General features: G+C 50.3%; 1 protein-coding gene across 3 annotated transcripts in view; it reads left to right on the top strand.

The window, feature by feature from the left end:
- The window catches only part of NAF1 (nuclear assembly factor 1 ribonucleoprotein), a 732,295-nt gene that overhangs the window by 528,987 nt on the left and 179,358 nt on the right, over positions 1-23,950 (top strand). For 2 of the 3 annotated variants that reach the window (XM_069631362.1, XM_069631363.1), the window contains exon 8: positions 17,014-17,107. The exons of the other annotated variant lie outside the window; for it this stretch is intronic. In XM_069631362.1, the coding sequence (XP_069487463.1) occupies positions 17,014-17,107 (94 nt within the window). The remainder of the gene's footprint in view (positions 1-17,013; positions 17,108-23,950) is intronic. 3 annotated transcript variants of the gene reach the window in all.

The following is a 23,950-nucleotide window of genomic DNA, read 5'->3' as shown; positions in this document are numbered from 1 at the left end:
CCAGGGGATGTTCCTCATTCCTTTCCACCTGGCGGGAGTCAAAAACACTGTCACTGACTCCCTCAGCAGGGAGCTGCTCTCTTGTCACGAGTGGGAGGTTCAGCAGGATCAAGTGGACAACCTCTTCCTCAGGTGGGGCAGTCCACAGATCAATCTTTTTGTGACAAACACCAAGTGCCAGCAGGTTTCCCCAGCCGGGGAGCATAGGGGACACATTCTCCTTCTTTTGGGAAGGCCTGTTCCTGTACACATTCCCTCCATTGTCACTGCTACTACGAGTCATTAGTCAACTCAGACGGTGCCGGTGCAGGTTGATCCTCGGGGCGCCTGCGCGGCCAAGGCAAATTGGGTATCTGGACCTTCTCAGCATTTCCGCGTCTCCTCCAGTCAAGCTACTAGTGGTTGCGGATCTTCTCGCCAGGGAAGGAAGCGCAATCCTGCACCACGACCCAGGATCTTGAGCATTGGAGTTCGGGGGTTACAAGCTGCCTTTGGACTGCAGGGAGATGAAGTCCTCGCCAAGGCCAGGGCGTTGTTGACTCTGAAGTGTTATGGACACAAATGGCATTTCGCGACCTGGTGCCGGTCGCAGATGATTAACCCTCTGAGGGTCATGGCCCCCCAAGTCCTTCCAAATATAGTCTTTGAATACCATAACAGGCAAGTTAAACAATATATGTAGCAATTATACGTGTCACTTTACCTTACTTATGGAGTGTATGTGACTCATATGTCAACAATGGTGTTTTTTTGTTACTGCACCTTGTTTATCAAATTATTATATGTACATTAAAAAAGCATTGAACAGAAACTGCTCCATTCAGTAAACATAGGTAGGTTGGGGACATTCCTGAACAGTTTAGGTGCTTTACAGACACTAGTCAAGTTGTACCAACATGGCGCTCTTCATTTCCAGCAACTCCAAGACACTAGAAATTGCATACACGCATACGCGCAGGTTGCTGCAACAACCAAGTTATTTCCAGCATGCGAAAAAGACTGCAGGAACAGGACTGCTGCTGCTGGTCTTGTTACGCTGCGACAGACAATACAAAGTAAGGGATTGATCTTATATTCATGCCGTCTAACTGAGGCATTGATTTCACAGTAGAGACATCCTTTAATATAGGTTACTGTCTGCTTGTGCACGGCATTCACGTTTCCATCCGCCACATCTGTCTGTACCACAGGACACGTGAGCGCTGGAAGGAACTTCTGAATAACTGCATCCATCGGATCACAGGGTCATTCCGACCACTTGTGAGTGCACATATTTGTAGAATATATTGTTTTTTTTTTTTTGTTTTTATTCTTTATTGCTTTTTTTAAACAGTCAACATAAACAACAAAACTTCAACTACAATAACATATGCATGACACTGTTTGTGGGGAATCTCTCACGGTTGAGGTTGTTGTGGCACTTGCACTTTCCAGCTTGCACAATTTTTGGGTATACGATGTAGATTGCCTGTCATTTTGCCCTACCTCATGTAGTAGTTTTCGGGAGCCACTCATGGCTGGTTAGACGCCCTCATTCGGGCGTACCTCTTGGTCTGTCTGGTTCATAACCTCGTCCAAGCCATCCGGGTCCTCATCATCTGCGTCTACTCTGGATCCCAGCATATCCTGTAGGAGTATGTTCCAAGCCAATAGCTTGTCGCTGCTTTCTGTTAACCCTCTCTGTACAGCACCGATCCATACTACTGTCTCTGCCAATGCCCAGCGGTTCAAGTCGGCCCACCATGCTTCTATTCTGGGCCCTGTGTCGGTCTTCCATGCCACAGCAATCCGGCGTTTCGACAAAACATCAAGTCCTTCATCTTGGCTATGTGTGTCCTTTGTTTGCCTCCCCTTCAGAACAGCCCCAGCAAGTAGCTTTCTGGTGACCATTGGTGCATTTGCAGTCCGCCTTTTGCCGCCCTTGCTTTGATGTTTTCCCAAAATGTTCGTATCAATGGGCACCCCCAGAACATATGGAGCATGTCTGGGGCAGGTTTGAGTGTCATCGTTCCCCATTTTGGATAGTCTTTTTGGGGTAATGTACGCCATGTGGGTGACATAAAGCTGCATTTGCTTGAATCTTGCATTTATAGAGACCTTTTTTGTGTATCCTGGGACCCTCGACCATTCTTGATCCGTAAAGGGCTTCTGGAGTTCCAATTCCCATTGCTTCCTCGCTTGCAGTGTCTTGATGTTGTTGGTATTCACAAGCTGTTTGTACAGCCTATGTCTTATGGCCTCCTTCTGAGATGTCATACCACTTATCTAGGTCTTCATGCCGCTTCCCTTCCTGTGTAAGGTCTGGCCACCTCCTCGTGATGGTTTGGGCAATACTATTGTGTAGCATGAACTGTCCTTTGTGGATGTTGTGTTCCTCTGTAAGGGTGTTAAAAATCCACCCATTTCCCTTCTTTCTATAGGTCTCCGACCTGTGCAACTCCTTTAGCCTCCCAGTGTATCCTGTATGCAACGAGGGCCTCCTGTCTAGGGTCCGCAAGTCCCGCCAGGGGGATCTGCAGGGAGCATAGATCTTGGGTTCTCTGAATCTTCTGCGCCTTTTCCATAGCGCTAGCCCCAATCTGAGCAGGGTTGACAGGCCCCTGACCCCAGATTTGTCCATCCAGAAGAGTTCCCATAGGTAGCAGTTCTGTAGTGCCGGCTGGAATAGTAGTGTGTCTATGGTTTCTTCATCCCCTAGCCATCGGACCACAAATTGCAGCTGTCCTGCTAAGTAGTATCTCTCATGGTCCGGCACATTGATCCGCCCCCGGACAGGTAATCCCTTTGTAGAACATGTAGCCAGTCTATTCCGCCCTCCTTTCCACAGGAATTGTCGTACTATCCTGTTCAATTTCTTAAAAAATGTCCCAGGTATGTAATAGGGAATGTTTGTGAAATAATATAACAAGCGAGGTAGGACTGTCATTTTTGGCAGGGCTGCCCTCCCTATCATCCCTAGGGGCAATGTCTTCTAGATCGCCATAGACTTAATTGTTTTCTCTAGGGCCACTTACATGTTACCAGTATGTGTGTGTATGGGATTGTGATGTATGTCTTTACCCAAAGAACGGAAGGTGCGTGGTGTAGCGAGTGCTCTATGGGAATCTGTTATGGTGGATTTTGCTTTGTTTATGGAGATGCCCAATAGTTTGGCATAGGCGTGTAACGCCTCCAGCAGGCCAGGAAGGTTTTCACGAGGGTTTCTGACGGAACAGAAGCATATTGTCTGCATATAGTGACAGGTGATGGGTGACATTGTCTATGCGTCTTCCTGCATCTACATATGCTGCTTGCAGGAAGACTGCTAAGGGTATCTAACACCAATATATAAAGCATCGGGGATAGTGGGCAGCCCTGTTTCGTGCCCCTATATATCCTCCACGCTTCCAAGGTATGCCCCCCTGTCTTGACTCTGGCTTTAGAGTTTCTGTACAGTATCCTAATCCAACCAAGAAAGCCCTCGCCTACACCAAACTGGGCCAGCTCACTGAGCAGCCAATTCCAATGCACAGAATCGATGGCCTTAACCACGTCTAAAGACGCAATCGCGCATTCACCCTGTATGCCATTGGTTATATCCACCACGTGGTGTAGCCTCCGCAAGTTCCATGAGGTGTTACGCCCCTTTTGGTCTGGGTGCACTAGTATATGTATAACCCTTTTAAGCCTGTTGGCTAGGGCTGCCGTTAGGATCTTGCAATCCTGATTTATCAGAGAGATAAGCCTGTAAGAGCCTGGGTGCAGGGGGGCTTACCCGATTTCAGGATGTGTAATATTAGGGTTTCCAGCATACTGTCTGGCAACTGGCCCATTTCATACACTTCCTGGTACACCTCCAGTAATTTGATTACAAAGGTAGTCTTATATGTCAGGTTAAACTCTCTGTGTAGCCCGTCGGATCCCGGGGTTGTAGGCGTCGGAAGACTATTACAGCCTCCAATTCCTCTACCATTAAGGGGGCATCTGTGCTTGATCTGGTCCTAACCTTTGGAGGTCAATCTGGTCTAGGGCATCTGTAATGTCTAGTTTATCTGCTTTGTGAGTGCTCGTGTACAGGGCCTCATAGAATTGCGAAAAGACCTGGTTGATACTCTTGGGTCCTCACCTCTTCCCCTGCCTTATTTTGGATCGCATTGATCGGTACTTTCTTAACCTCCTGCTTGGTTACCCAGGCTAGGAGCCTCCCCGGGTTTATCCCCTTCTGCATGTAGTCTTTGCTTATTTTTAGCATAATTTTAATTCCCCAGTTTCTCCCAGGTTGCCTTGCACTGTATACTAAGGGACACCAGTTCAGGTGGTTCCTCCCCCAGCGAGTCCACTTGCACTTCCATCCTCTCTATTTCCCATTCAATGTCCCCCAGTTCCGCCATGACCCTCCCTTTTGAGTCCCGCCATCTTCCCAATTGCTGCACCCCTGACTACTACCTTGAAAGCGTCCCACACTGTTGCAGATCCATCAATGCTACCTGTGTTGAATTGAAAGTAGCTGTCTATCGTATCTTATAGATGCCCTTGAACCTCCCCCTCCAACAGTGTCTCTGCTCTCAATCTCCAGGTCGTTATTGGGGCCTTTCTATGTGTGTATGCCAATATTGCTGTGAACTTGGTGTGGTCTGAAGTGTTGTCGCTCTGTGGTGCGCCCTAGTGAATTCCCCCAACATCTCAGTGCCAGTAAATGGGTAATCTACGCATGTTAACGTACCGTGTGGGGCGCTATAGTAGGTATATCCCCTTTTATCTGTGTGGAGGTTCTTCCAGACGTCGTCCAGTTTTAGTTGCCCCAGAATTTTCTGGAGTGCAGGGCCGGCTTCTTATATTTATTGTCTGATCGATCTAGGAGAGGGTCCAACGCACAGTTGAAATCATCTTCCCAAATGTATGGGGACAGCCGTGGTGCCAATTTCTGGATGAACATTGTTGCATATTGGTTCTGGGCGTATGTGTTGACCAAGCACACCTCCTTGTTTTCTAGCATCCCATGCACCAGCACCCACCTGCCCTCTGTGTCGTGTTCTTGCGTTACCAGCTGGAAAGGGATCCCCGGGGCTATCCACGTTAGCACCCCTCTGGCATAGGTGGAATAGGTCGAGCTGAACATTTGTCTTCCCCACTTGCCCGCTATCTTGGACAGTTTGTGTTTCGTCAAGTGGGTTACTTGCAGCATTGCTATTTTAACTCTTGATTTATTGAGCCAGGAGTGCACCCTCAACCTCTTACGTAGGTATTCAGTCCCCAGACGTTCCATGTTGCTATTGTGAGTTGCTCTGGGTTCATATCACTGTATCTCAGCTGGGCCCTTTGATTCCCATGGGCCTATCCTGACTCTCTTGTCTGTGTCCTGGTACCTTATATTTGTGTTGAATGTCTCTCTTGCTGCCGTGGCCGACCTCGAAGTGTCCATGCACTCCCTGTACCGTGTGGCTTTTGTAAGATCCTCGCTCCTGGGTGCTGTGATTCTCCACCTATGTCCCCTTACCTTTGTACACTGTTTGCTTCTACCGCCGCCGTAACATCTCATCCCTATGAAGTGCGCTCCCCATCCTGTGCCTTGTACTAAACAAAAAACAAACCATAAAAAACCAGCCAGCCACCCTCCCCCTGCTTGGGCATCGCTGCTTCTCTTGCACTGTCCTCCCTAGGTGGGGCAGGACCCCTGCAGCATGATGCCTTATAACTGGCATCTGAACTTATGGAACTTTGTGGGGTTTCTTCTGCAGCATAACCAAAGCTTGTGGCTTCTTCGGTTATGTTGCATCTGGCTTTCGTTACAGCCATAGCATCTTAACGTTCTCTTCCAATGTTGGGTCTGCACGTATTCTCACTGGGGGAGGTTTTCGTTATTGTTACCGTTTCTGGGTCTCTGTTGAGGAATGCCCTGTAGGTCCATCCATGCATGGGCCTCCTCGGTCGTTTCAAAGAAGTACGAACTGCCTTCTCGTATCACCTTCAGTTTGCCAGGATACAGTAGCATGAAGCGTATGTTTGCAGCCCTGAGGCGATCTTTGGTTGGGCCTAAGCGCGCCCGTTGTTTCTGGACCAGGGCTTTGTAGTCTGGGTAAATCGATATTCTAGAGGAGTTACTGGTTATCACCCCCCACCCTTCCTTTGAGAATGACGTATTTCTCCAGCATGGGGTCTGGCATGGATTCACATGCTCATGAATATTCCCCGTCGTCAGGCTGGGAATCCTCGGTAAAGAAAAAACCAGTATCAGTTTCGTTTCTGATCTGTCTTTCGTAGTAATAACCAATCACTGGTCTCTGCGTCATACTGACCACAGCCAATGACTGCCCTCTACCTAAGCACCGCCTCTGGCAGCCATCTTCAGATTTTTACCGCACGTTCATGTGTTGGGATCCTCGTGCTATTGCTCTCGAGCGTTAGTGCTATTTTTTCATGTTTTTTCTCAAAAACTTCGTTTTTTCGGTCAAAAGAGCCTCAAGCTCCACCGACTCTCCATCCGATCAACGGGGACCCGTTTCGGATTCGTCTGCGCCCCTCAAGGGTGAAGATTTCGTCGAGCTACGCTTTTGGAGGACTCCAGAAGTTTCTCAGGCCCGGTCATGGCCCAGGAGAAGGGAAGCTCGACGCCCGGAAAGCTGTTCAGGGTCTGCCCTGGATGCCAGCTGCAGAACGTCTTCAAGGAGGACGAGCACTCTTTTTGTCTTTACTGCCTACATGAGGACAAGACGCACGTGGAGAAGAACTGTGCGTTTTGCGGCAACATGTCGGAGCGGACCATGAAGGACCGCCATCAACGTCTCGCCAACTGGCTAGGAGGGAAGAGCCCGTCCGGCGAGAAGAAGAGGAAGAAATCCGAGCGGTCTTCTAAGACCTTTGAGGACGCCCCGGCGACGGGGGTCCAACATAAGGCCAAGCACCGCGAGTCCGCTGGCACCGGGAGCGCCGAACGGTCGGGCTCTACGGGCGCCAGGCAGGGCGCACCCTCCCCGGCACCATCAACCACGAGCCAACGCTCTGGGTCGGGTAAGAGGAAGGCCGAGCACCCGGCGAAGCTCCTGGAGAGGCCCCGGTCGAGCTCGAAGGCGGAGGGGGAGCGAGGCAGTGTCCCCCCCCCCCTCAAGGATAAGGCGGTGAGCGCACCTAAGGTGGTGAAGGCCTTAATCCATCCAGCCAAGCCCTCTATCGAAACTGTCACGGCGGCCCTGGCTCAGCCTGTGGAGGCTACACCAGTGGTGGTGACCTCGGGGCTCAGTCTCCCTGCCACCTCGGAGGGAGTCCTCTTTTGTGCCCATCGATAGGACCCCCGTGAAATCCCCCGTGGGGAAGAAAAAGGGGGGGCAGGGCGTCGTCGTAGATTCGGCCTCAACCTCGGAGGAGGAGCTGGTCGAGGTCTTAAGCCACGGCCTCGGCGTGGAAGAAGACCGGCCCGTCGGGATGGATCCCGACGCAGGTGGCGATGACATCGTCGAGGGTACCGACGGGGCCCCTGATCGCCCGTCGGATTCCCCTCTGCCAGCGCCGCGAGACAACTCGGCGGCCATTTTGTTGGCTATACAGTCCTTATGCTCTGAGATAAGGACGAGACTACCGTTGCCGACGGAACCTCTCCCGTCGGGGGACCCAGAACCGGGACCTTCTGGTGTTCCCCCTACCAAGAAAAGAAGGATCCACCCTCCACCTCCTTTTCAGCCGTCGCGCCCCTTCCAGCCCTCCTCCCCGTCCACCCGAGGGGATGATACGGGGACTGACACGGCAGGTATACGACGAGGATGTACCGTCGTCGCCTCCCACCAGGGCTTCTCCGCCCGACGAGATTGGATCGTTCCACTCAATGATCGCCAGGGCATCCGAGCTTTTCCAACTCTGCCCTGAGGAGAAGAAGGAAGGTTTCCTTTATCAGCGGCGCGATGCCAAGAGGAAGACGGTCCTCGCGGTGCCTCTATTGGACGACATTTGGGATGAGGGCCTCACCCTCCTCAAGAACCCGTCCACGACGCCAGCTAGAAGAGACCGGTACGAGAAAAAGTACCGGGTCCCGGACACGGCCCCCCTGTGCCTCCGGGCGCAGCCTACTCCGGACTCCGTCGTCTCCGCGGCGGCCAGGAAAAAAGCGGGGGGGGGTGCGGCCTCCACATCGACTTCCCCACCGGACGGCGAGGGAAAGAAATTGGACGCTATGGGACGCAGAGTCATCTCGTCTGCAGCGACGACGATTAAAGCTGCCAACGCCTTGGCTATCGTGGCCCGATACGACAGGGAGCTCTGGTACAAACTGGCTCCCCTGCTGGACTTCTTGCCGGACGACAAGAGGGCAGAGGCCCTGGAGATCCTGCAGGAAGGTGAGGTAGCTTCGGACCACGCCATTACCGTTGCGACGGACATCGCCGACACTGGGTTCCGCCAGTTGGGCAACGGCGTTTGCCTTAGGCGGCGTGGATGGCTCAAGGCTACGGACTTCCGTCAAGACGTTCAGACCAGAGTCCTGGACATGCCCTTCGATGGGAACAACCTGTTTGGGAAAACGGTGGACGATTCCCTTCAGGCCATTAAAGCGGACACCGAGACGGCCCGGGCCCTTGGAGTTCTGCAACAACGACGGACGCCCTTTCGGAGCAGCGGAGGCAAGGGCGCCTCCAAAGGTTCCGGCGGCGGTTTCTCCTCCTACCGTCAAGCGGCCCGCTCGTCATCTCAGGAGGCCTACAGAGGATGAGGCAAGCCTGGCGGACCCCGCCGTCGTCGCCAAGGACAAGGCGCTAAAGCCTCGTCGAAGCAGGATTGAACCGGCCGGGGGGTCGGGCCCCCACCGAAGCACCCCGGTGGGAGGCCGGCTGGCGAGCTTCGTCAGCGTGTGGGAGTCCATCTCCACCGACCGTTGGGTGCTGGACGCCTTGGCCCGGGGCCACGCGCTCGAGTTTCAAAGAAAGTGTCCGCGCGTCCCCCCCCGTGGCCAGGAAAGAACTTCACGTCCCTCCTGGAGGTGAAGGCGATGCTCAAGAAGGGCGCCATCGAACTCGTCCCAAAGATGCTTCGGGGCGCCGGAGTCTACTCGAGATAATTCCTCGTGAAGAAGAAGACGGGGGGGGTGGCGCCCCATCCTGGACCTGCGACGTCTGAACAAGTTCATCAAGGCGCAAAAGTTCCGGATGGTCACCCTCCAGCACGTCCTGGGTCAGCTGGAGGAAGGAGACTTCCTGTCGTCGTTGGATTTGGAGGATGCCTACTTCCATATTCCCATCTTGAAGGGGCACCGAAAATTCCTCAGGTTTGTGGTCCAAGGGCGGCATTACCAGTTCAAAGCCCTCCCCTTCGGTCTACGGTCGGCACCCAGGGTGTTCACCAAGTGCCTCGCACCGGTGGCGGCTCAGCTGCGCCGCGAAGGGATCCACGTCTACCCCTACCTGGACGACTGGCTCATCCGAGCCAAGACAAGGGAGCTCGCCGTGGTTCACACGGCAAGGACCGTCCAACTTCTCACGGACCTGGGATTCTCCGTGAACTACGCCAAATCCCACCTGGTACCCGCGCAAGACACTCTGTTTCTGGGAGCGAGGCTCAACACAGTGTCCCTTCTGGCCTCCCCGTCGGAGGAGAGGGCCAGGACCATCCTGGGCAAGGTGCAGCGGATGTTGGTGGCCGACGCGGCCAAGGTGAGGTCCATCAAGTCCCTCCTCGGAATGATGTCTTCCTGCATCTACCTCATTCCCATGTGCAGGCTCCGGATGCGCCCGTTGCAGGAGTTCCTGGACGCGCGCTGGATCCAAACGACGGGCAGCTTCGAGGAAAGGATCACACTCGATGAGAGTTTCTGACGAGCGATCCGGTGGTGGGGCACCCGCGCGCATCTGACGGCGGGCATGGACTTCCAGACCCCAGGAGACAGTGACCACGGATGCCTCCCTGGAAGGGTGGGAAGCGCACACCGAAAATCTGCACGCAAGGGGCCTTTGGCTCCCGACGGAGAAATCCTTACATATCAACGTCCTGGAGCTCCGTGCAGTGTTTTTGGCCCTCAGGTCCTTCCTTCCGTCCCTCAAGGGCAAGGTGGTGAGGATCTTCACCGACAACACCACCACCATGTTTTACATCAGAAAACAGGGCGGAACCAGGTCCCCAGCACTGTCCAAGGAGGCGCAGGACCTGTGGCATTGGGCAGTCGCCCAAGGGATGTTTCTGGTGCCGTTTCATCTGGCAGGGATAAAAAACACCATCGCTGACTCACTCAGCAGGGAGCTGCGCTCGTGCCACGAGTGGGAACTACGGCAGGATCTAGTGGATCGCCTCTTCCGACGGTGGGGCACACCCCAGATCGACCTGTTCGCGACAGCGACGAACTCCAAGTGCCGGAGGTTCGCCAGCAGGTTTCCCCAGGCGAGGAGCATGGGCGATGCTTTCTCGTTCCCCTGGGAGGGCCTGTTCCTCTACGCGTTCCCTCCTTTGCCACTGCTAATCCGGCTCGTCAACCAGCTCAAGAGGTCACGGTGCAGGATGATCCTCGTCGCACCTGCGTGGCCGAGGCAGATATGGTTCCCGGACCTTCTGGACTTGTCAGCGTCCCCGCCAATCAAGCTGCCGGTGGACGCGGATCTGCTCTCCAGGGAAGGAGGCGCCATCCTCCACCACGACCCGAAATCGCTGAACTTGCAGGCCTGGCTCCTGCAGCGCTAGAGTTTGGAGGATACGACATACCGGCCGACTGCAGAGAGGTTCTTGCAAAGGCCAGGGCGTCCTCGACTCTTAAATGCTACGGACACAAATGGAAGAGGTTCTCTGTCTGGTGCCACGCACAGAAGATTAACCCTCTACGGATTACGGCTCCCCAAGTTCTGCCGTATCTGCTGACGCTGGCCAAAGCTGGACTGGCACACGCGTCCATCAAGATTCATCTTGCTGCGATCTCCCGATACACCAGAACCACGGGACGGACGTCCTTGTGGTCTCATCGTCTGGTGAAAGAGTTCATGAAGGGACTGTTCAGATCGTTCCCGCCGGTGAAGGCTCCGGCCCCGGCGTGGGAGCTCAACGTGGTGCTGACCAAGCTCATGGGACCTCCGTTCGAGCCTCTGCACTCGGCCCCGTTGAAGTTTCTGTCGTGGAAAACAGCGTTTCTTGTGGCCATCACCTCCGCACGACGGGTGGGAGAGATCCAGGCCCTTTCCTGCAAGGCCCCGTACTTGACTTTTCACGACACGAGGGTAGTGCTCAGGATGCACCCCTCCTTCATGCCCAAGGTACCGTCGGACTTCCATCTCAACGAACCCTTGGTGTTGCCTGTATTCTTCCCGTCGCCTTCGTCGCCGGCTGAGAGGACTTTGCACTCGCTGGATGTGGCTAGAGCGCTGAAGTTCTACGTGGACCGCACAAAGTGTTTTCGGAAGACGTCACAACTCTTTGTGAACTTTGGACCTGTCAATCAGGGGAAGGCTCTCTCGAAGGCTTCCATTTCCAGATGGCTCTCCGGCTGTATCATGTACTGTCATCGGTTGGCAAACCGACCGCTGCCCGGCCGTCCGAGAGCCCATTCCACCAGAGCGATCGCAGCTACCACGGCGTTCCTTTCTGGTGTGCCCCTGCTGGACATATGCAGGGCTGCTACGTGGAGGTCGACGCACACCTTCACGAAGTTCTACTGCGTCGATCGGGATTCCAGGGAGGAGTCCAGGGTCGGCCAAGCAGTGCTGCGCAACCTGTTCGCCTGAGGTGAGCCTGGTGAGGAGGTAAGATGCTTAATGTTGAGTTTGATGCAATGCTTAATGTTGAGCCTTTGCCACCTCCCGTGGTTGTGCATGTGTGTACTGCTATGTATTCTTTATTCATGAGCATGTGAATCCATGCCAGACACCATGCTGGAGAAGGAACAAGTTACTTACCTGTAACTGTTGTTCTCCAGCATGGGTCTGGCATGGATTCACATGCGAACCCTCCCGCCTACCCCTCTGCGGCTCTTCACTTGGTCATACTGCCACTTCATGTGCTTCCAAATCTGAAGATGGCTGCCAGAGGCAGTGCTTAGGTAGAGGGCAGTCATTGGCTGTGGTCAGTATGACGCAGAGACCAGTGATTGGTTATTACTACGAAAGACAGATCAGAAACGAAACTGATACTGGTTTTTTCTTTACCGAGGATTCCCAGCCTGACGACGGGGAATATTCATGAGCATGTGAATCCATGCCAGACCCATGCTGGAGAACAACAGTTACAGGTAAGTAACTTGTTCCTTTCTCCTGGTCTTTAAAATTCATGATCTTGGCGATGTTTGGTCTTGGAGGGGCCCCCCGCTGAGGTCTCCTAGTCCAGGGCGCTGTGGGCTCTCTCCACCAAGAAACCTTGGGACAGCACCCCTGCCCCGATCTTTCAATAATAGATTTTCAACATAGTTCATGGGGTCGCTGCCTTTCTCTCCCTCCGGCTATCTGACAATCCACACATTATTTCATCGGGCCCTCCCCTCTGCATCTTCCGCCCTGTGCTCGGGGATCTTTACCCGTTGTAATACTTCTGGTATTTGGGATTGGGTGGTAGCTACATCAATGGTATTATTCTGTACTTGCTGTTCCGCAGAGTCCACAAGGGTCCTTAAATCCTGCCGCAGGAGGCCCATATCCACCATCACTGCATCCAGTTTGTTTTCCTGAGAAACCTTCAGGGCAGCTATCGCCTACAGTATGCTGCCCTCGCCTCGGCCTCCTTCCTGCTTTTCAGAGCTAGTCGCAGCCATGTTTGCATCCAGCGAGGTATGCTGGCCTATGTTGTGCTTATTGGCAAAGGATTCCATGCTGGTCTGTTTCCCTCTTCCTCCTTTTGCTTTGTCTGGCATCCTCCTCCCCTTGGCATTATGCAAGACTTGGTCACCTTCTAGGCACTTGGAGCATAGTCCCCCCAATGGGTAGTGTCCGCGCTTGAACTTCAGAAGGTGTCCATTCACTGGTATACGGACTTCAGCGAGAGGTTGAGTCGTGAGGTTAGTGCTAGTGGCTCAGACTGAAACCTCTACCATCTCTACGTTCTTCACGGGCTCTGAGGTCCAGTTCTTGTGCTCATACACTGTCATGCCCCCACCGAGGTCGCTCAGGGGTTCTTCTTGTACTCCAATGGTATGCTCAACTGAGTGGCCCTCATCGCAGATGCGCTTCTCCGGGCAGGTCATCTCTCCTCTCGTGCTTATAGTGGCCAGGTGGTGCCACCTCACAAGGGTTGTATTGTAGCGGGGTGCACTTGTTTTATGTATGCCCGGCTCAGCCATGCGGGTGCCGTCTGGTCAACCCAAGGAGGCACTATGGGCTGTGCTCTTCCAAATATTCACTTAGTATGCACGCTTACTGCTGTTGTTTGCATCTAGTAGGTGTCTGGTAATTGGCCGGAGATCGCTGAGTTTCCACTGTGGTTGGCAAGTAATTCCAATGGCCGTGTAGGCTGTGTATTCGGGATTATTTGTGGAAAGAATGGGTTTCACCCTTTATCTGCTGTGCCTGGCAATGCAAGTGTGATGTAGTTGACCCCCAGACGGGGGGACGATGGATTGCAACCTCCCCCGTATCAAGCGCGGCGGTGCTGTGCTTAACTCTGATTCTCCAGTTGTCAATCAGAGGTGGGCTACCTCCCTCAGCTGGGTTCCCCAGCGGCCTCGGCGCCAAGCGCTCCTCTCATACAGTGGGCTATGGCGATGAAAATCACCCAACAAGCAGAATTGTCTCCTCCATCTCTGCCGCCATGTCTCGGGGGGTGAGAGGGTGTTCGTTTTATGTCCTGTATTCACACATTAAATTCGGGGTGCTTGTTGTGTAGTTGCGCTTTCCGATTGGTGGGTTTGCCCAACTTCCTCATATCTTAACTTGCCCGTTGTGCCCAGGTCGAGGAGCTAAATGCTGCTCCAGCAGTCTGTTTTTGGCCCCACCTCGTGGATCTCACTGTCTGGGCATCGTCTGAGCTGGTGCAGTGAAGTAGCGGATTCTGGCCCACCCCATTGTCGAGTGTACCTTCGATATTCTAGATGCTGTGTGCACTGCTTGGTGAGCCCAAAGCCTTCACTGCCCTCGGGCGTGTGCCCCCTGCTGTCCGGCTCACCTTCATGTTCATCTGGGCTCCTTCTGCTGTTCCCTCCGGCTCTTCCTCTTGCATCCATGGCGCAGTGTTGGCCAGCCGATGGGGACCTGGAGTCTTCCCTTGTGCTGTGATTGCGAGTGCTGTTGCTGCAGTAGTGCTAGCAGGCGGGCGTTTTGTCAGTCGTGGTTTTACAAGCAACAGCTACCTCTGGGCCTGTCTGCCTCTGGTGAATGCTATGCACGTGGGTGCTGCATTGCCCCTGAGCCGTTGGCAGAGCGGGCAGTGTTCTGTTCACAGCCCCGGGGAGGGGGGGTGTTGTTGCTTGCCTTTGGGGTCAGTACAGATTGATTTCCCCCCATGGGGGGGACCAGGGGTCTCCGGGTCCTCTTCGATGCTCCTCTGCTGCGCCACCGGCCCTGGGGCTGCCCCGGCTCAATCCACTCTGGTGCCACCATTGTTCTATGGTCACCACCGGGCTATTTTCCGGTGCTGGCACTAACTCGCCTGGTGTCCTGATGGCCAGAGCATAGCTTCGCCACCAGCGCACCACTACTTGCGAAGCTGGTTGTTCACTCTGTGCGGCCCGGGTACCTCTCAGTCCTCCGAGGTCTCAGGAGCCGCCTGTCCTCCATGTGTTCCCAGAGTCAGCATGTGGCGCTGCTGTTTCGCTGGTCATGCCGCCACGTGTCTCTCCCTCCTGGTAGGGTCGGGCCGGCCTCCTCGCTGCGAGAGACCTCGCTGGCGAGCCGCACAACATGCGCCCGCCATCTTGGATTCGGCAGGGAAAATCTTCAAAGTTAATAATTTACTCTTCTCCCTCCGGTTCTCAACAGAGAGCTCCGCAGCTGTTCTGTGGGTACTCCGCTGCCTGTTCTTTGCTTTTTGGCTGTATCATGTGGCGAATCTAGCCAGTTGGTCGATTTTTCGTCAAGATTGTATCGGAGCTTCTAAACTGTGCTGTCTACCGCATGGCCTCCAAGCGATGTCCCCCTGCAGAATTTATAGTTATCTGCAATTTTGTTGATAACTGGCGGCATGCTGTGGGACCCAGCGCTATTCTGTAGTGATTGGTTCCATGCCTAACCACACATTTCAATTACTACCTTAATACACGCCAAATCCCTTTTAGAGTCCACCTGCTAAAGAGAAAAGTCACAGGAAACTTATCAGAATCCGTATTGAAAACAGATACTTTTTCCAATCATTAACACTCCGTGAATGCACAGGTTGGTTACCATAGACTACAGGCCATTTAGGTTGGCTTATCCTTCCAACAGGAATAGTATCCTTGACAGATTATTATTTGTATTCACTGCAGAGATTAATTGATATCCCATACCTGATGAAGGGCATGACTTCCCGAAACGTGTCGTAGTGAACGCACCGAGTGTAAACAGCCCATCTCAGTTCCATAATCTTCTCGAATCTATTTTCATCAACTAAAAGTCATTATTGCATGAATGCATTGCACTGAGTTTTGTTGTCTCATAGAACCTAAAAGCACATGTTTTAGCACTTAATGTGTTACTCCTTATGTTTGTTTATCAATGTAATGCATTGCCATCCGGTGGTATGATTTACCAATCTTGAATATCAAGATTCACAATATCTTTTCATTATTAAAACCTTTTAGTTTGGTAAATGTTTTGTGTATGCCATTAAATTGGCTTAGGCATTGTTAGCCAAAAGTGTGCCCTGACGTTGTCCCCTGATACCCCTTTCGGTCTTACACCCCTGACTAATACACGCACATATGGCACAGGCTCAGCATGTTTTTTAGATTTTAAGAGGGCATTGGCAAAGTAAAAGGGCTGTTGAAGGCAATTTGGAAAGAACAGATTGGTTTGGGCACAGTCAGTCACGCATGTTCCAGGGTCTTCACTTAGTGTTGTCTCAGAAAGGCTCTAGGTTCTGTACTGGGCCTGGGTATCAGATGGAGACAATCCGAGTCACTATGAGCAGCTGAACTGATTCCATAAATGTCTAAAGTCAGACTGGCTCCTTGACCAAACCTGGCTAACGTTCTTGCTGGTAGATTGTGGCGCCTATCTCAGAAATTGCTTTACTACCTGTGCTCTTGAATCCATTGCTTTTCTAAGTACCTCTCTAGTACATTCATGCACGTGTTATATCCTTCCCAGTGCCAGGCTTAAGTGACCCCTTCAGCTGTAGTTCAGAGGCCAGGGAAGCACTGCAGGAAATTCTCCGTTGGGCTCTTTATGAACATCCTGCCTCTAAGATGGTTGCATGAGTTAAATGTTTGTTGCTGGAATCTTTGTGGTCTGAAAGTTCGAATCAGCCAGGTTCAGTTCAGTGGATTCTATCTATTGAGGTTCATTAAGCACAACATTTGAACACTAATAATTGTATTTACAAATGATCTGTGAAACATCCTTCAGTTAAAATCTCTATAAATTCTAACATTTCTCCCTCTACTGCTCTGTCTTTCTCGAACTTCAACTACTTCCCCATATCGTCACCCTGTTACCTTCTGCTTCCCCTTATCTTCCTCCTTCACCATTTACTCTTTATTCTTCACCTCTTCCTTCTCCTATACCCAGTCATTGTCCACCTTCTCCAGTGCTACATTTTTGATCACAAGGCATTCCTTTTTCTCCCATCTTCCTCTTCAGGTGTCGAGACTGGCCACTTCCATCCTTTCTATTTCCACAACCTGCAGGAGTTTGGACTTTTTTTTTTTATACAGTCCCTCCAAGACCGGACATTTTTGTGAGATTTTGTTGAGTACTGATCCCAAACTTCAGATGGATGGCTGGATTGGGTCATTTATTAAGCACACACTGCAAACTTAAACTGTCTTTATTCTGTCATTTTGAGCCATAGAAAATTTGTTCCATCTACTGCGCCATGATTTAGCAATCATGACTTCAGTGATGCTAATGATATTAGGAGAACTATTGCTGTTTTGTAACTTGTTGAATGCATTCAAAGATTTTAAGAAGCAGTGGTTGGCAAATGGTGATCATTAATGAGTGTGCTCTTCTGCAGTTTTTAGATTTTAGTGATGATGAAAAGGAGAAAGAAGCAAGGAAGCTAAAAAAGGAAGGATGGAAAAAAATAAAAGCTGAAAAGAATGAAACTGGTATGGACTACAGTTGTACAACTAAACCAGTCGTAGGTGATGCTTATTGAATAAAGGGGTATGATGGACTACTGGTTAGAAGGAGAGCTGTACGTGTTGCCAGACATAGATGGGAAAGGGGCTACCTCAAGTGTACAGATATAGCCTGTAAACAACACTGCACTTTTCTCCACTAAGTAACCAGCAATGAAGTAACAGAGCGCAAATGAAAGATTAGAAACACATTTGGCAAACAGTTGGTTGTACATTATCTGAAAATAACATTTTTTGGAATGGTCTCTCACATGTTAAGTTGATAAATTGAGTACCAGTCAATTGGTTAACATTAACACCTGTTGTTGCATCGCTTGAAAGCTGAAGCTAAAGCCATCCAGCATGAAGTACTCTATAAAATACAGATTTTAAAATCAAAGGGAAACTAAAATAATCATGAAAATGTCCATGGGATATTTATTATGAAAACATACAAATGTTTCCATTTGACTATAATCTGTTCTATTATTGTTGCATTGCATGCTGCTTCTACTGATGACAAAAAAATACAAATGCCTGGAAGGCCCTCCTTTTTGAATGAGATATTGTCTAGGGACCAAGTTGGTGACCTTGGTGTTAGGTGACTTGTATTTTATTCAGGAGTCTATCACATTGCATCATCCTGGCCAGCCATGTTACTTTCCTGTACCAGAGGTGCCTTACCTGCCAAATGTGTGAGCACTTAGAAATGGGCTAGAAGATTACATAAACCAGAGCTAAAAGCAGCTGCTGGGTATTCAGCATTCACCTGTGACCAGGAGCTACCAATGAGGAGCTAATGCATAGCCTTCTGCTAATAAAACCGCCACCTAAAATGCAAACATAACATTGTCCATTACTTAAAACCCCTTATTCTTTAAATGGTATATAGATGTGTACTAATGTGTATTTATAAATTGTCCCAAACACGCAGAATTAAATTCACATAAGTGTTTTTGTTTGGCATCAGTTGGCCTGGGGAGCCAGAAGCAATTCCTCGTAGCTGTTGGTATCCAGCTAACCATGATCTTGTAGGCTACAAGCAGGAGCTAAATGGCTCCCAGCTCACCTCAATTTCGAACCCTAAATAGGATTTTAAAAAAGGATAGTTATTAGAACAAAAGCTGTTTTATGTGCTCCTTTTGGCATACGACGGTTCTAGTTTGTGCAGAAGGTGGTGGGGAAAATTGATGGTATGTGGTTTTACTCCTTTAAGCAAAGTGGATCCTTTCAGATAAATGCACGTTTTTAACTTTTCAAACAAAATGTATTTGTATACAAAGGCAGCAATACTTTTTAAATCTTGCGGCAACGTTTGTGAAATCCCCTTTCGACTAGTATCTTAGATCTATCTGCGTTGACTGTCCTGTCAATCGGATAAGCCACAATACTTGAAGTACTTCTGCTAGATCGATTGCAGCTTGGCCTTGCTACCTAATTGAGGCGTGGACGTTGTACAGTAAACTGACCTGCCGATATACCTCGCATGATTACAAAGCAAGTAGGCCATGAAAATATGGTTCTGCTAATGGTGGTACAGTCTTGGTATTGTAGTAGCGCTTTCTATTTCCTGTCTTAATAAACGGGTATCCTGTGGCCAGTGGTAGGTTGATCACTGAAAACATAGCACTCTACTATTAGACTTTACGTTCTACCGGCAGACATATTTTATGTGAATTAAGTGCTGTAAGAAACTTTCGTTTCTTGTATCAAAATGGATAACTGGCCCCGGAATGCATTCTATTTCTTCCATCCTTTGTTACAGAGCATATTGCCTTTCCTCTGCAAGCCCTGCAAAAATATCTGTATTGACATCTCATGTATGCACAAGTTTCCAATAGCACATTTGTGAGGATTTCACGTTTTAAAAGTCTAGAAGTGGTTTCATTTTGATAGTTAGAACGCAGTGCTTGTTGGAAACGTGGGATCCATCACTGTTAATGTTAAAGTCCCCATATGTATATGCATTTTCCCCAGGTTGGGGTTGGAGAATAAGGCGGAGAAATGCAAACTATTTAGCCCTCCCACTCCCACACTCTACACCACAAGTCAGTGTCAGGCACCTGTTTAACAAATTTAAAAAAATCATCTCTGGCAGTCCCTTGATGGCGGACTAGATTGTGCTTGTGGGTGATGCAGGTGTTCTTGCAGCAGCAGTATTGGCTGTGGCAAAACCTGTGTTCAGCATGTACAGTGGTGTGGTCCAGGGCTGGGTCATGTAAGGAGTATTTACGCACCAATGGAGCACTTGTGCTGCTGCCGAGTTGGTCTGCTCTGCATGCACAGCCCCACTGTTATCTAGAAGACAACCAGAACAAATTTGATGTTGGGGGAGGACTGGTGCCTTGCAAGACATCTTTCCAGTTATTTAAATGTCCACTGTATTGCACCACACTGTGCCTGCAATCTGCATGACAGAATGAGAAGGCAAGCCTGCATACTGCTGTACTGCTCACCCACACTTTTTCAATAAGACTGGCTAAGAATGAGAAAATATGTAGCCAGTACAGTCTTCCACTGCTTACTGGTTCCCTTCCTCCTCTCCATAGAGCTCACTTCCAAGGTCAGCCGCCACTCGCTAGTTGGCTCATGTTTATAGGCGAGAGGTACTGGTTAGAAAGTGGGCCTACCAGAGGTCCAAATGGAGCCCATAACTGGGTGTGAGAAAGGCTTCCACGTCTGAGACCAAAGCTCTATGATCTCTCTGTGTGAAGGTAGCGTGCACGTCTATGTGCTGTGCTCTTCCAATTCTGTGAGGGAAGCTTGCACTGGTGCCCCCCTATGTTGTCCATAGCTCCGAACAAAGTTTGCACCACTGCAACCCAGAATATAAAATCGCACTGTGCTTGGATTTGTCATGTCATGTGCTGCGAGTATGTATTTGGGCATATGACATTATAGTGCATGATCTAGAAATACGCAGGCATATGTTGATTGTTGTGGGTGTTCTTTCTTTATATCCCACGTATGGATATAGCACAACTATTCTAACGCATTAGCACTTAAACACCCCCTTTATATAACATTTCACATAGCCACGCTTTTAAATATCCTACAGGAAACACAAAACACGGCCATACAAAATGACATTTCAAACCACACATGCATCCACTCACCACCTATACACTACACAAAACATACATTTTAAACACGCCAGAAATATTGCCTTAGTAAATGCTTGTTTGTGTAATGTATTTGTCACATGCTGTTCTCGGTGCCCCTTGCCTCTCAAAAAGTAAACTAGCAGGTTTATTACTGAATATTCCATCAGTGGGCTAAAGTGACATGATAAACTGTGCTCAACAATCAAACACTTCTTTCTGGCAAGGAGGCTAATGACAGGAAAACCTGGTTATGTTCTGTTCTAAGAGTAAACCTCTATCTTTGTCTTACACATATGCTCTATCCAGGCAATTTAGCTTTTGGGATTCCAAGAAAGTGCCTTGCTGGTGCATGCTAAAGAATAGTGCTTTGTATTGGCATATACATATGGGCAAAGCATAACGTATCATATAAAAGGATGTGGAAACATTGGCAAAAAAGTGTGGCAAAAGCACAGCTCTAGGCCAGCAATAAATAAAAAGGTAGATGCAAGATTCAGACAGCTTGAAGGAAAGTCTATATTGCTATGTTCTCACCCGCAACCACATTCGTCAATGGTCGCTGCTGCTTCAATGTACTATTAACGGTCGTCCATGTCCTCATCAGCTTCATCTTCTACATCCATTCTGTCAAAGAAGGACAACACATTGGAGGCCTTTGGGGAAAAAACGTGCATCCTAACTCGGCCTTCACCACCAACCAAAAATGGTGGAGACTTCAGAATTTGTGCCGGACCTTCCTCCGCACAGACAAGCTGTGTTCAAATCCGGTCTTGCGAAAGCAAACGTCCTAGACCAATCTATTAACCTTTAGTGTGTCAATTAGACACAAGCAGACGGGGCATTTGTGTGGGTACAAACATGTGCCTCACAGCTTGGATGGATGCCATCAAACCCAATACCGACATGCAAGACTGGATTCTGGATTTACCATTCAAGGGTACAGACTTGTTCATTCGTCAACCAATTGGGAATTGACAAAAAAGGGCAACTCGCAAACCGCCAGCGATGCTGGCGAAAAATTCAACAGAAAGCTTTGTGCAAGCCCACCAAAGACCAAATCGGAGACCAAGATCATTTGGCATTTTCAAAAGCTCCACTAGAGACGGGCCAGGCAACCAGACCGATCTCCTAGCTCCATAGACTCAAGCAAAAACAAACAACCCCAAAATGTTTTTTTCTGTCTCCCACTCCTCTGCACAGCCACAGATCCCAAGACAAAGTGAGGCTGGCGTCTGGGTCCAGAGCACCCTGGATATGGGCATGTCCTTGGGTTATTAACCCTCGCCCTCCCCAACCACGTTCTACTCCCCAGCTCCTTCAGATGGGCTGTCCAGCAATATTGTCTGAGATTGCACACCTCGTAGAGCAGCAGGCAGTGGAGCAAGTTCCTCCCTAAGAGAATGGTTGCAAGTTCTACTCCAGGATCTTTGCAATCCTGAAAATGGACCAAGCGAGCTTGAGGTTAGTGTTGGATTCTGCCTCAATTCAGCACCACATGTATTCATGCAAATAATGAAACAGTTGCTTCCATCTTCGGGGTCAATGATCACTGTCTATCTTTACCTGGATGACTAGTTCGTCAGGGCCAGGTCTCCGGACGAAGAACTGTGTACAGCTGTCAAGGATGGCACTCTATTAAGAGTGGCACAGGACACCCAGAAAGGGTTTGGGTGGTTGTGCCAAAATAAAGTGGACAGATAAGTACACACACAGCAGAAAGGAAAGAGAACGAAGAGTAGCAAGGAAAAAGGTACAGAATGAATTCTCTATTGGGGTGTATGCAGATAAAGGAAAAGAGTATTCCACGAACCTTAGGAAATACTCTAGCCTTCTGCACAGTTTGCTATAACAGAGGCCCACGCTGTTTGCTCATGGCTTGGAACAGCAGCTATGGGTGTCTTTAATGTAGAAACGAGACAAGGGAAGGGGCATAGGTTGACTGATGGGAACCAACAGACCAGCTCTGTACAAAAGGGTCTACAAACAGTACAAGAGAAGATACTTGCAGACAAATCCAGGAAAAGGAGGTTGATGGCAAACTAGCAGAAGGAAATGAAGGGAAAGTCGTGTAACAGGATTGGATAGCAGAGGACAGTAAGGAACAAGGTTGAGAGCTCAGAGGAGCAGGAAAGCAATGAGCAAGCCCACAGGAGCAGGGCTGTAAGGTAGAGAGTCCAGAGGGAAAAGGCTTAGGGCAGCAGAGTAAAGCAAGCTGCACGGCAAGGAACCCAGAAGGGCTAGGCAGCAAGGAGTGAGCCTGAGGGGCAGGGCCGCTGACCGTAGAAGGTTGCAGAGGACTGTAGAGGGCTGCTAGGCCGAGAACCCAGCGGAAAAAGGTAGGTAGTAGGCAGCGGAGAGTGATAAGCTGCAAAGTAGGAAGCCCAGAGGACAAGGGCTGTAGGCAGCCGGAGTGAGGCAGGCTGAAGAGCAGGGAGCCCAGAGGACAAGGGCTGAGGCTGGAAAGCAGCAGAGCGTGATCAGCTGCACTGTAGAGAGCTCGGCAGGGCAAGGGCGGAGGCTGGAAGGCAGCAGAGCGTGATCGACTGCAATGTAGAGAGCCCGGCAGGGCAAGGGCGGAGGCTGGAAGGCAGCAGAGCGTGATCGGCTGCAATGTAGAGAGCCCGGCAGGGCAAGGGCGGAGGCTGGAAGGCAGCAGAGCGTGATCAGCTGCAAGGCAGGAGCCTGGAAGAGCAGGGCTGAGGCAGGGAGCCCAAAAGGCTAGGGCTGTAGGCAGCAGGGTGTAGCAGACTGCAAGGCAGGAGCCCGCCAGGACACTGGAACAAAAAGCAGGTGAAAGCAGGAAACGGCAAACAAAGTTTGTAGCTCAAAGCAAAAAGGTGCCGGAAGGACTCTCAATGCAAGAGCCTGAGCTCTCGCAGGCAACAGTCTTTATACTGCCCAGCACAGAGGCTGGCTCAGCACACCTGCAGACAATCGGCCACCTCCCTCTCTGTTCCTGAGCTGGTGGAAGCAGAGCAAATCCCTAGGGCTTCTGGGGATTGTAGTTCTGATGAAGAAAAATAGGAATTGCCAGGAATAGATGATTAAAGCCAAGTGCATTATGGTAAGTGTAGTTTTCTGGGAAAAATAAAAAAGCACCAAACTCTTGCAAATGGGAAATAAAGTCCAAATAGTGAATAGCGGTTGATCCAAGAGTTTTCTGTAGATAAATGAATAACAATTTGTCCATATTGATCGCCAATGTATGCGCCCATGGCGCAGGCATGACAGCTCAGATGCTAATGGATGTCCTGTTCGACCTTTGTTTTTCAATCAATTAAAAGTCAGATTTAATCCCGTCCCAGTCGATTATTCTTTTTGTTTACATTTCTTAAGATTTTTATGAAATGCAACATGAAAACCATATAACATAGCTGGCCCTTTCTCCTCCCCTGGACTTCCCCGAACTCCCTCCCTACTCCCCTATTCCCACTGGCCCGCCCCAGTCCGCCCTCTCCCCCACCCCAAGTGCCATCCAGTCCTTTACCACACACCCTTGCAGTGCCTGACATCGCTGTGCGCTGCACTGGCTGTTGAACACCGCCCTTCAGTGACTTATTCTTCTTCAAACCTTGCAATGTTTGTTATGAGCCAGACCGTAGGGGGGTTTAAGTCCCAAATAGATGCCAGTTCTTTCAGCAATTGTCCCCAATCCACCACTAGAGCTTCCCCCCCTCTGGGTTTCTGTGTTTGTTCTGATAGTCCACCTCAGCAAAACCCCACCTTA

The sequence above is a fragment of the Ambystoma mexicanum genome, chromosome 6q (assembly GCF_040938575.1).
Source record: "Ambystoma mexicanum isolate Mex_15411 chromosome 6q, UKY_AmexF1_1, whole genome shotgun sequence".
Classification (NCBI taxonomy): domain Eukaryota; kingdom Metazoa; phylum Chordata; class Amphibia; order Caudata; family Ambystomatidae; genus Ambystoma; species Ambystoma mexicanum.
This window is presented reverse-complemented; position numbering and strand designations above follow the sequence as displayed.